Raw genomic sequence first — 13,025 nt, 5'->3', positions numbered from 1 at the left:
ATTATTGTGGAGCTTTACTAATCCATTTAGTTTTTTTCACTTTGTTGCTAAATGAGTATGTACATGAGAATGCTTTGTATGTGAATGACCCTCACATGTGTCATAGTGAAAAAAGGGTTGAAAACTACTGCTAAAGATAACTGTGAAGGGAAAATTCCTTGGTAGAAAATGACCATTGCACCTATCTCAGTTCTCCTCATTTTAACTCTCCTTTAAAGTCCTCTTTTACTTTTTTTTTTTTTTCCCCTGGTGTCTGAATAAAAAAATGCTATTACCGGCCGGGCGCGGTGGCTCACGCCTGTAATCCCAGCACTTTGGGAGGCCGAGGCGGGCGGATCACGAGGTCAGGAGATCGAGACCATCTTGGCTAACACGGTGAAACCCCGTCTCTACTAAAAATACAAAAATTAGCCGGGCGCGGTGGCAGGCGCCTGTAATCCCAGCTACTCAGGAGGCTGAGGCAGGAGAATGGCGTGAACCCAGGAGGCGGAGCTTGCAGTGAGCCGAGATAGCGCCACTGCACTCCGGCCTGGGCGAAAGAGCGAGACTCCTTCTCAAAAAATTAAAAAAAAAAAAAAAAAAATGCTGTTACCTTCAGCTCTGGTTTTGGTAGAAGCAGATGCCCTTTGCCTTACTTTAGCTGAGTCAAAGATAGACTTAGGAGAGTACTTTTTATTACCATAAGAAGAAAGAGAACATAAAAAGTATAGTGAGTGGAGTATAAAGTCTTAAACTAACATGGTGTGCAGGACAGATTGTATAGAAGGTGGACCAGCTCCAGTAGACTAGGTGACACTAGGTTTGAATGAACGAGGAGTATGATACTGAAGATAGAAAGGAACAGATGAATGAAAAAATGAAAGTGATTTCTTAGAGGGAAAGAGAGGCAAAAATCAATTTTAATTTTCACCTCTCCTGAAAAGTTGGCCCAATATGGCATGATGATTTGTGTGAAATGTAGGTTATTGAGAGGAGATGTTAATGGGGCAGTTAATGGGAAATGCCCATCAGTGGTTTGCCGATGAGAGATCAATACTAAGGGCAGACATATGGTTTGGAAGTCATTTGCATGTAGGTGAAAATGATGTGGAATGGTTGCCATCAGAGGAGAACTAAAGGGAAAAATACTGAGAAATGTACTTTGGGCAATGCTGGCTGGCTTGGAGGGAAAGAGATGAAAAAGAGAAAGGGAGTAAGTGGAGGAAGAGAAGGGATGAGGTCAGAGAAGAAGGTGGACTCTGACGAGAAGCAACACAGACGACAGGGAAAGAGCATTTTAGAAGTGAGATTATTATGGTCTGTCTTGACAGATTGAGCCAACTGAGTTTATGATTATGAGGCTTTTTATTAAGGCTATCTTTTTAAATGAAAGTGATTGAATTAGAGCTTAGATTACAGTGATGGGGAAAGAATGGGAAAAAGCAGGTATACAAAGGAAAGTGGACTTGACTAAGTGCATTAGGGAGTAGTAGGATGAGAAAGTGAAGCCCGCAGAAGGGATAGTAAGCTTTTAGAGGGGTGGCAGAAGAACTGCAATAGCTGCCTGGCAGGAGTGGTGTAAGAAGAAAGAGTTAGTAGGTTAGTTAGTTAACATTATGAGTGTTGCACTGAGGCTGAGGAGGATGAGGTACACCAAGTACAAGGAGCATACTTATGAAGTCTTGTGATTTTTTTTTTTTTTTTCCTGATAGGAAGCTTAGTTCCAAAATCACCCAGATCCTTCCAATTTTAATATAAGACTCAGTGTGTTCCAAAGATAAGTAGGCTGATTTTCTTTATTGTATGGCCCCTGGTACCAATTCTTTTTCCCTATTCTGCTGTTACTGTTGTTATTGAAAAATTAATGGCTGGTGTTCATTCTTTTCTCTTTATTTCCTATTCATCTGTTTAGGGTTTGCACCATTACCTCAGTCTTGCCTTGTTCGCATGCCAAATGACACAGTGAATACTTTGCAAATTCTTTTTGAGGACTGATAGAATGCTTTCTCATAAGCATAAATGTACCTATAATATAGACTTGTCCTTATATTCTAAAAAGCCTACAAAATAATAGAAAAAAATAGGATCAACAAATAGTCTACAGAGTTTTGCATATAAATTCAGTGGTTGACAAAGTGCTCTGATAAAGAGATAGTGAAGGGATTATACTGATTGATTAGAAAGTGTCTTGGTTTAAATGAAAAAATCATTTTTGAATAAGGTTCTAGATTTGTATTATGTAGAATGGAAAGAAAAGAAGGTCTATATCACAGCAAAAAGAGTGTATATGTGGATATTTACAGATATGGTAAAACCAGGGAAGAGTTCTTTCCCTTCTGAAGTGTGTTGCAGAGGAATTTGTGGAATTGAGCAATTTAGGTTTAGGTACATTTCAAGTTAAAGTAGTATTCTTGAGGTGGAAGTTCAATAGTTAATGTAGGACAATAGGAATCTATGCTTTTTTCTTTTTACTGCTCCTCTAAACCCGACTTTCAGTGTATTGAGAACTGAGAATCTGTAAGGTCTCTGAAGTCTGAGCCGCCCTCCCACAAAGTACTTCAGTATGTACAGAATTTGCTACTTCACAGCAGTTAATCACTGGGTTCTCCTCCACTGAGAACAAATGTATTTCATTCTCCTTTGTCCTGCTTTGCCTGTTGAGAATTGAAAATTCGTTTTCAAAATGACTCAGTTTATTAAGCTTCATGTAACAAGTAGTGAATGGCTTTCACAGTTGTCATCTGTTGAAATTTTTTTTCATGCTAAATGACTTTTTTATTTATCTTATTTTGCTTTGTTGCTGAAATGGGGGAGGATAAAAAAGCTTGGTTCTTCAAATTCAAGCAGAAAAGAGCTGGTTTAAGATTTTGTGCTTTAAAACTATTAGAAAATCCAGGTGAAAATAAATATGAATGCCACCAAATTGTACATGTTTTTTGTTCCCCCTCTCAAGCTAAGTTTATTTAAAAGAAAAATTAGATAGTATTGATCAGCTTTTTTCGGGATGTCAGAAATTGATTTTTTAAAAACCGACTTTTTGTAGTAAACTTTAAGAAACAGAATTTCATAGTTATTACTTAGCATCCAACATGGACCTCTTCAGAATACCCTCTACCCTTGGAATTTTAGCATTCATCAGCCCCAAATCTGGCTTGCTTTTTTGAGAAATAAAAATAATACTGTCTGACTGTTTTAAAGTTAAATGTGGAACCTTAGAATCCTTTAAATGTTAAAAAGAGCAGGTAAGTAAATGATTTTCTATTCATTTGCAATGAATAGAATTCAAAAGCAGTGAATTCTATTTCCTCTGTTTTTGTCCTCCACCAAGGTATTTATTTAGCTAGTATTCTCAACAAGAATAAGTATGAAGAAGAGAAGGATTGAAAGTGGAAGCTGAAATATTCCTTGTCTCTTTATGCAAGGATTATTAGTGTTGTTATTACTGTTGCTAGTTTTGGGAACACTATAGAAAATTCCTCTCAGTGCCACTTGGTCATATGCAGAGAATTGTTACCCAGGGCCGAACATGAACATAGTCTCCCCAAATCTTATTTTGTTTTTATTGTTATGCTCCCAGGCTTTAGCAAAGGAAATATGTTAGGAAGGTTTACCTTGTTTTAAAAGTCATTTATGTTCATCTCAGCCTTTTGGAAACTATTTTCGTGTACCAACCCTCACTTTGATTACCTGTGTGTTGTTTAAGCTACCCTAAATATGGATGTTCATTGGAGAGATGCAGATTTTTCTTTCCTGTTTTCATCCCAGGTATATTTCCTGTAATACAGGCGGTTTATGTAGTCAAGGTAGTCTGTCATAAATTATGTTTCTATGGAGGCAGAGTGTTTAGACTCAATGGGTAGAGATAAAAGATAAGAGTTTGATAGCTGTTTTTTTTTTTAGGATGGTGAAGATTTTTAATTTTTTATAGTAATTTTCAGCTGTTACCTGTTAACAGACTAAGCCTTTTTGAACATCAGTTCATAATGGTATTTTTAAAGGATCGTCACAAAATTTAATGAACACCTACCATGTATCAGATGCCATGCCGGTCTCTACTCTCCAGAGGTTACCATTTAGCCACAGAGGCAATAAGGGCAGGATATACATGTTATAAGACTAATAGTAAAGGTGGTATATGGTGTTAGCAAATATTGTAGACCTGTGGCCTTTAAGTATGATCTCTGGACCAGTAGCATCAGCATTACCTGGTAATTTCTTAGAAATGCAAATTCTTAGGTCTTAAACAGACCTACTGAACCATAAACTTCAGGGATAGGGCTCAGCAGACTGTGTTTTAACAAGTCTTCCAAGTGATTCTGATAGTGCAGACAATGTCTAGTTTAGACAATACCACTGGATCAAAAGGGAAAAAGCCGCTAGTTTTCTTGGGAGGATATAGGGTGTATGGAACTAGGCATATCTATTTTTGGAATTCATATTTATGGAAGCTATGGTGAGAACATACTGACAAGGAAGTTCATGCCTGGAAGCATAATAGTAGCAGGCTTGTGTCTTTTTCACTGGCTTACTAATCGAAGTAGTATTTCTTCCAATTTGTTTTCATATTTTGCCAAACATACTGAAGTTTTAACTCTTTAGCCATTATGAATTCTTTTCATTTTTGGTGCTAACTTGGATTTCTAAATCAGTATTTAACATATTACTATGTATTACTAATGGATTATACATTGGTTTGCAAATGGTTTTCAAAAATTGGAAATATATGAGCTACATGGTATTATGCAAATAATTTACCTTTGACATCTGTGACTGAAACAGTGGTTCTACATGTGGTTTGGACTTATATGTTTTATATAGTTATTAAAGCATCGGGTCTTTTTTTTTCAGGAATTTTTTTTGTTTCCCATATTTATTGCTTCAAGTTGTAGTCTATCTTTTTAAGAATTCTCCTGTGTGATTAAATGATTTATTAAACTTGTGAATGCTATTCACAATTTATTCTAAAACAGAAATTACAAATTTTTGTTTGTTTTTGTGCTTTTCTGGGATTGAGATTGGAGAAAATGGAAATATTACAAAATATATAATGTTTTCTAAACTATTTTACCAAAATAAATTTGAAAATAAAGTAAATGTAGGCATCGATGACTATTTCATAAGTGTCACAATTCACTTATATAGAAAAAGATAGTTTTAGAAAAATGTGGAAATGTACTGGTAAATTTGTAGACTTCAGAGGAATGTGACTAAGTCTTTGTGCAGTGTCTTGATGAGTAACCCGCCTATCTTGTGATCCTTGGATGCTGGAAGAGTCCGCTGGATCTGACTGCCATGTCTCTAGCAGCGCATGGTTGCCCAGGAAGAGAACTTGAGGAAGACTCTCTGCTGTGACAAGGGCCCCTTCATTTAACAACCAAATTGTTACAGCTGGCAAGCAGTAGACTATGTGGCTTAGTCTACTGGCAAGTAGCAGGTTTCTTGTCTGAAATCCTAAAGTGGTTTCTACTTACAGTATTTAAGAAGATGAAAAAGCATAATTATTTAAATTAAATGTTAATATTTTCTGCATTTGCTGGTCTATTTAAGTTTTGCATTTCTGGCGTCAGCATGTGGTGAAGGATGCATAAGAATATAAAGGCAGATTTTGAGATTTAAGAATATGGGTTTGGGCATTTAGAAACTCGATATATGTGTACTAATAACCTTTTCTTTTAATTCCAGGAAATCTTACTGATGAGGGGCAGCAGTATTGTTGTAGATTAGTGGAAATGGATTCAAAAAGTGGTCCAGGCCTCATTGGCTTAGGCATTAAAGCATTACAAGACAAAAAGTATGAAGATGCTGTTAGGAACCTAACAGAAGGTAAATGTACGGTGTATGGCATGTAACATGAAGTATCATTATTATTCAGTCAGTAGGCATTTATCTTTGAGCCTTTCTTTAAGGAATGTCTATCTAAGATGGAAGGGAAAAAATGTACCTGCATACCTTGAACTCTGCTTAGGTTTGAACTCTGATTCTGCTTATCTCTAATTTCAAGACCTCAGAAGAATTAAACTTACTGTGTGTCAGTGTTTTCATTTGTAAAATAGGGATATCTATATAGAAAGAAAGAAAAAAGAAAGAAAGCAAAGCGAAAAGCAAATCGGGAGGGAGAGGGAGGGAAGGAGGAAGGCAGGAAGGCAGACATGTAGATATATATGCATTAGGAACTTAGGCTTTAACTTAGTCTTACTAGGTATGATGTTTCTGGAAGAATCTACATTCAAATTATAGATCTGAATGGTAAATACAAGCCAGGTAGGTGGTTGAAGGGAATGGGAAGAACATTTTAGGCAGAGATGAATCTGTGAAATAGCCTTAGCTAAGAGGAAAACTGTTGTTCAGAGAACTGCAGGTAGTTCACCAGGGTTTGAGAATGAAGTGTATGTACAGGAGGGGACAAGAAGTGAGATTGTAGAAGGGCCTAGCAAGACCTTGGTAAGGAGTTTGCACAGTATCCTGACAACAGTGGGGAATCAGTAAAAGATTTTTATCGGGGGAATTTTATAATCTGATTTGTTTTTTTAGAGATATTCTAGCTACAGTGTAAAGAATGCATTGGGGTGGATGGCAAGCACTTGTAGTGATTTGGGATAAAGATGGTGGAGGTCTGAACTGATGTGGAGATGGAGAAAAATGTATGGTGGGGAATGAATTGAGGCAGAGAATCAGTGTGACTTTGTGACTGATAAGATACGAGAAATGAAGAGGGGAGGAGTCTGATTTGGAGAGTAGGCATTGGTGCTGTTCATCTTTGTAGTCACAGAAACCTTGTTTTTTGTGATTTTTTTTATCCTTTTAGGGTTAAAGGAAAGCCCTGTCTGCACAAGTGGATTGTATCATCTGGCAGAAGCCCAGGTCAAAATGCATAGACCTAAAGAAGCTATTCTTTCATGCAGTCAAGGTATTTTTGATACCTTTTGGGTTGACACATAAGGGTGACCAACCCTATTTGTTTTTATCTTAAAGGACAAAGATAGTGATTTTAAAAACCAAAATGCTATATTTTGTATTTTAAATTGCTAATTTTAATTTCAATGAGGTTAAATAAAAGTCTGCATGCATGTGTACTAGTGTGTTTATTTTTAAACTGACAATGAATATTTAGCAAAATTTTCCTGCATTTGGAATATTGACATAGTCAGTTTAGGCTTGGGTGTAGAGGTCCTGTCTTTGTAACAATGAAGTTTCTGGTGTGTCCAAGACACATGAGTTCTTAATTTCTCTGATATAGAGAGGGGAAACCTTAGGCATCTTGGAGCCTATTTGAATGTGACAGGGTGAGGGGTGGGGATAGGAAATCATGAAAGTGGTTCACTGTTTCTGACCCACCTGGTAGCTTGCCCCCTGTAACTAAGAAACAGTTCACCTTGGTCCATTCTAATTCAGCTGCTTTCCCCTTCCAGTATCCTTAATTTCTTATATTTGTTACAGGTGCTTTGGTTGTGGGCTAACCTTTATTGTTTAGCAAATATAGATAGCCATTGTCGTTTTTTAGGATATTCAGTTTTATTATATGTTGTGTGAAGATAGAGGTTTTAAATTCAGATATGTTCTGTTTTAAATTCAGGTCTTTCCATAAGGAAGTCAGGGAAGAATTTATATTTAGCTTTGAGTTATTCTTCATGTATATTGTTTTGGAAATTTATGCTTATTGTATCTGCAATTTATTATATGTCATCCTTAAAAAAGAAAAAATAAACAGAAGTGATATGGCTGTCTTCATTTGGATACCCTTAATTTTGTCAGCTCTGAAGATCATAGATAATCTTGGTGCGTCTGGTAACAGTCTTTATCAGAGGAATCTTTGTCTTCGTTTGAAAGCAGAGGCTTTGATTAAACTCTCAGATTATGACTCTTCAGAGGAAGCAGTTCGTACGCTTGATCAGGTAGTCTTGTCAAGTTTTTTTCTTCAACTCTAGTTAGTTGTTTCCAATCAACCAGGCAACAACCATTCTCTGCCTACCACAAAATTTACTTATACGGATTTTGTGTTAGAGGTATGAATTCACATCTGCACTTTTATGAGTCATTCATACATTTGGGAACTTCTAAAGTTATTTGTTTGCTTTTTGATTAAGGACTTACAGTACTCATCATATAAGACTATTTCTTTAGTTCTAGACCTCATTCTCCTTTCTTCCTTTTGCCCTCTTAGGTTATTACTACTTGATTATTATTAATTTGAGATTCCAAATTTGTTGCTTCAGGAAGTGTTCTGCAGATTTGACAAGAATAGTTAAGGACACTGTTAGCTTCATGGTAGAGAATGTTTATTTGTTTCATTCAAAGAAAGATTGATATTTCATAATGAAACTGATTTCTTAGTGTTTTGAGTTAAAGCAATTTGAAATTCTGTAGTGAAAAAAACAATAACTGGTAAATTATGAATTATAGCATTATGCCCTAAAGATTTTTGTCAGGTAAAGACTATTACTGGTCTAAAATTAAAATCGAGTTTTTAAATCAGTTTTATATATTTCAAAGGGCTTTGTATTTCATAATATTTCTTTAAAATCAGAACCATTGTCAGCATCCTTCAACAATTAATATTTTCTTGTTTTCTTTTTGCCATCCCACCAATAATGTGTTTTGTGTGAATGCTTTATAAAGGTTTTTCAAATAATGTTTTCACAAAAAACGAATGACTGCTATTTTGGAGAACTAGCAGAGTCCAGGTCTGAGATAGAAAATGTACAAGATGAACCAAGAACACCTTGTCATGCTAGAAAGTAAGAAACTATAAACGGGCTCAGACTACAAAAGGGCTCAAGAGCTAGCATAAAGAGATTCTTACTGGCTAAAGAGGGCATTACTAATGTGGTATATTGAAACACATCAAATATTTTAAATCCATGTGTTCATGATGATTCAGAAAATTCAGCAAATATCCTCAAGAAAACAAATGTTTGGGGGGATGCTAAGAACCCAACTATGAAGAATGAAGGCATTTATCCTGCCTTTTCTATCTGAATCATTCCTCAGGATAATGAAATAATGAAGGTAGGAGAAATTTGCCTTTGTTGAAGTATTCTGTCTAATAAGAGAAAATGACAGAAAATCACCATTTTGCAATCCCCAATGAATTAATAGATCTAGGCATCAAGGGTTAATGGCTACTAACATCACACAAAGGCAATCAGGCTGGGCACAGTGGCTCATGCCTCTAATCCCAACACTTTGGGAGGCCGAGGCAGGTGGATCACTTGAGGTCAGGAGTTTGAGACCAGCCTGGCCAATATGGTGAAACCCTGTCTCTACTAAAAATAGAAAAATTAGTCTGGCTTGGTGGTGCGCACCTGTAATCCCAGCTACTTGGGAGGCTGAGGCAGGAGAATCACTTGAAGCCAGAAAGCAGAGGTTGCAGTGAGTCAAGATCAGACCATTGCACTCTAGCCTGGGCGTCGAAGCAAGACTCTTGTCTCTCAAAAAAAAAAAAAAAAAAAAAAAAAAAAAGACAGTCAGACACAACCAAGTGCAAATACACCTGAAGACCTGAAGTATCCTTGGGAATCTTCAAACCTCTGAACCCAACTACTAATATAAAGAAAATACAGGGAACCAAGGAACATGTTAAACACCTTGAGAATACGTTTAGCAAAATCCAGACTCTGAGAAACTGTGACAAATAGGCCATATTTTTCAACAGTTAAATTGTAAGGAAATAAAAAAAAAAAGAAGGAGGGAGACCTTATTGATTAAAAGAGACAAGGCATTATCAGTCAGTTCAAATGTATGTATCTTATTTAGATTTTGATTTTTAAAATTGTTCAAATATGAGATGACTGAGAAATTTGATAGTGTTAAGGATGTTTGTTGGTTTTGTTTAGGTATGATAATGGTAATGTGGTTATGCAACTTAGAAATGAACTTTGAGATATAGATGCTGAAGTATTACAGGTAAAAAGTTACAATATCTGGGATTTGTGTCAAAATAATCTGAGCAGAAGTGTGGTAAAATTAGTGGAAGTATAGATGAAAAAAATGATTGCTTGTGAGTTTGTGCTTTTGTAGCTGGATGATGGGTACATGTGGGTTTATTATACTAGTTTCTGTAATTTTTTTATGTATATGATATTTTCCCTAATAAAAAGGTTATGAAGAGTGAAGATGTGTTATTAGTGATAGAAATCAGGACCTCTATTTCTTTATTCTATTAGGACCCTGCTTTTCTGTGTTCGTTCTTTAATTAAAGCAAATATTGCTGTGGTTGTGTTGAAGGAGATTTATAGCAGTTCTTTACAATTTTTTTCTAGATTTCTGATGCAGATAATATCCCAGGACTTTTGGTTCTCAAAAGCTTGGCCTATCGGAACAAAGGTTCATTAGATGAAGCTACAAAGGTTGGCTTTTTTATTCAAACTGAGCATTTTTTGAGTTAAAAGCATTTTTATTTGGGTATAGAATTGACAGGTGTCTACTTTATAGATTATGGAAGACCTTCTCTCTTCTTACCCTGACCTAGCTGAAGTTCATGCCCTTGAGGCTTTGATTCATTTCACCAAAAAGGACTATCTACAAGCAGAAAAATGGTAAGGATATATAGATTGCTCATAGAACCATTTACATCTTAGTTCTTTATATTTCTGAAAAATTCAAAGTGAGTAGGCTTGATGAAGATTTGATTTTGCATGAATTTGATCTTTGCAGGCTTTAAGTTTTAGTATTTTAAAGAAATGTATTTAGCCTGTATTTAGAAATACATTTAGAAATGTATTTAGCTATAAAAAATTATATGATGGGTTTCAAATCTAATTAGCTGATCTTGGCCGGGCGTGGTGGCTCACACCTGTAATCTCAGCACTTTGGGAGGCCAAGGCAGGTGATCTCTTGAGCGCAGGAATTTAAGACCAGCCTGGGCAACACGACGAAACCCCATCTCTACTAAAAATACAAAAAGTAGCTGGGTGTGGTGGCACATGCCTGTAGACCCTGCTTCTCAGGAGGCTGAGGCACGAGAATTGCTTGAACCTGGGAGGTGGAGGTTGCAGTGAGCCAGGACCATTCCACTGTACTCCAGCCTGGATGACAGAGCAAGACTCGGACTCAAAAAATAAAAAAAAAAAAATCTAATTAGCTGATCATAATGTTCACTAAGCAGATGTAATGTTCAGTATAGTCTGAACACTTAGCACATGGTAGTGCTAAAAGGCCACTGTGCTTTTTTAAGATCCTCTTCTTCAAAAACAAATCACTTTTTTCCTTATGATAATATAAATCCTAAAGTGATGATTGGTTTCTAATTTGGCACCTCTGAATCACTCAAACTTTGATTGTTCCAACTAGGAGTCTCCTATATTGCATGTGGGTGTGTGTGTATTTGTTTTACTATTTCTTTTTGTTACCCTTTGGTGACTTAGTTTTCAGAGAGCTCTTGAGAAAGATACTGAAGTTGCAGAATATCATTACCAACTTGGATTAACATACTGGTTCATGGGTGAAGAGACAAGAAAAGATAAAACAAAGGCTCTTACCCACTTTCTGAAGGTAAAGCAAGTGCTACAATTCAATTCCTAGTTGAAATGGCATTATAAAATAATAAATAATAATCATATACATTAGTTACAATTACTCTTTACTGAACTGTTTTTTGTGCTTTATCTTTCATATGTCAGGTTTTGTGATGGTGTTATATGGGTTTTCAAGGAAAAAATTAAAACATAAAATGTGAAAGTTACTTTTTAAAAAGCATGTGTTGTAGAAAACGAGACGTAATTATCTCTTGTAAACAACACTTTTTTAGGTAATTTTCACTGTAGTTTTATGAGCATACAAGTTAGATGTTTAAATTCCTGTTTTTTTAGATGTTTAACATCTATAAGTCCTACATTCTTATCTTGACTTGTAAGAGCAGATTAATTCAGTAACAGCTCTAATTTCACATTTCCGTTACCAAAAAAGAAAATATTTTTATATTTCCGTTTACTTTCTATAAGCAGTGAGGGACAGCTTTCCTGTCTGTTTTAAATCTTACATCAAAGGATTTTTTGGCATATTTTTGTATGTTTAATGAAATTATTTCTTTTTTCTTTAATCTGTGTATTTATCTTCTGTATTTGTAAAGATACTCATTAAATGAACTTTTAATGTTCTGGTATTATCAATATTTATTTCAAAGGCTGCAAGACTGGATACATATATGGGCACAGTTTTCTGCTATTTAGGTCATTATTATAGAGATGTAGTGGGAGATAAAAACAGAGCTCGTGGATGTTATAGGAAAGCCTTTGAATTAGATGACACTGATGCTGAATCTGGAGCTGCAGCGGTTGACCTAAGTGTGGAGCTTGAAGATATGGTATGTCTAATAACCACTTTTGCTTTTTGTTTTTTTATCCTGAGTATATAAATGAAAATATTTTTATATATGTATACTTGAAAGTTATCATTAGTTTTTTTTCTATAGGTGCAATATAAATATTTTTGCCTGTGTAAGTGAAGTTTTTTTCCATTGGCAAATACTAAATTACTAACCACTTGTTGTTGAAACTGTAGTTTGATGTATACCAGTGTAAGTTTAAAAAATCAGAAGTGGGAAATGAAAATATATTTGTGTACTTTACATGAGCGTTCTTTCTTTTTATAATGTTCAATATATCTAATATTAGTTTTTTCTTATTATTAGGAAACTGCTTTAGCTATCCTAACAACAGTAACTCAAAAGGCAAGTGCTGGAACAGCAAAATGGGCCTGGCTTAGGCGAGGACTATACTATTTGAAAGCTGGTCAGCATTCTCAAGCAGTGGCTGAGTAAGGCACCTTATTGTATTTAAACTATGTTAGACAAGCATAACGGTTCCTTAAATTAAGCATTTTAATTGTCTCTTACCAGGTTGTATTTTGAGAGAAGAAATAACAAAATTACTTTATGATTGATTGGTGTTTATTGTCTGCAGGGCAGTGGAATTGCAGAGATGGTTTAAATGGTGTCCTGTTGTTGAGGAGATAGCCAGATTAGTGAATTGAAGTCTTAAAAAATATGTATAGTAGTTCTCAATAGAAATGTTAGTGATGAGAAGCTGAGGTACATATCTTTGTTGTTC

General features: G+C 35.5%; 1 protein-coding gene across 1 annotated transcript in view; it reads left to right on the top strand.

The window, feature by feature from the left end:
- Positions 1 to 13,025, top strand: part of SKIC3 (SKI3 subunit of superkiller complex) — a 96,269-nt gene that overhangs the window by 19,145 nt on the left and 64,099 nt on the right. Inside the window, exons 11-18 of the mRNA XM_024247087.3 lie at positions 5,662 to 5,802; positions 6,785 to 6,886; positions 7,732 to 7,871; positions 10,239 to 10,325; positions 10,411 to 10,514; positions 11,343 to 11,469; positions 12,101 to 12,280; positions 12,608 to 12,732. Coding sequence (XP_024102855.1) covers positions 5,662 to 5,802; positions 6,785 to 6,886; positions 7,732 to 7,871; positions 10,239 to 10,325; positions 10,411 to 10,514; positions 11,343 to 11,469; positions 12,101 to 12,280; positions 12,608 to 12,732 — 1,006 coding nt within the window. The remainder of the gene's footprint in view (positions 1 to 5,661; positions 5,803 to 6,784; positions 6,887 to 7,731; positions 7,872 to 10,238; positions 10,326 to 10,410; positions 10,515 to 11,342; positions 11,470 to 12,100; positions 12,281 to 12,607; positions 12,733 to 13,025) is intronic.

This window comes from Pongo abelii, chromosome 4 (genome assembly GCF_028885655.2).
Source record: "Pongo abelii isolate AG06213 chromosome 4, NHGRI_mPonAbe1-v2.0_pri, whole genome shotgun sequence".
NCBI lineage: Eukaryota > Metazoa > Chordata > Mammalia > Primates > Hominidae > Pongo > Pongo abelii.
This window is presented reverse-complemented; position numbering and strand designations above follow the sequence as displayed.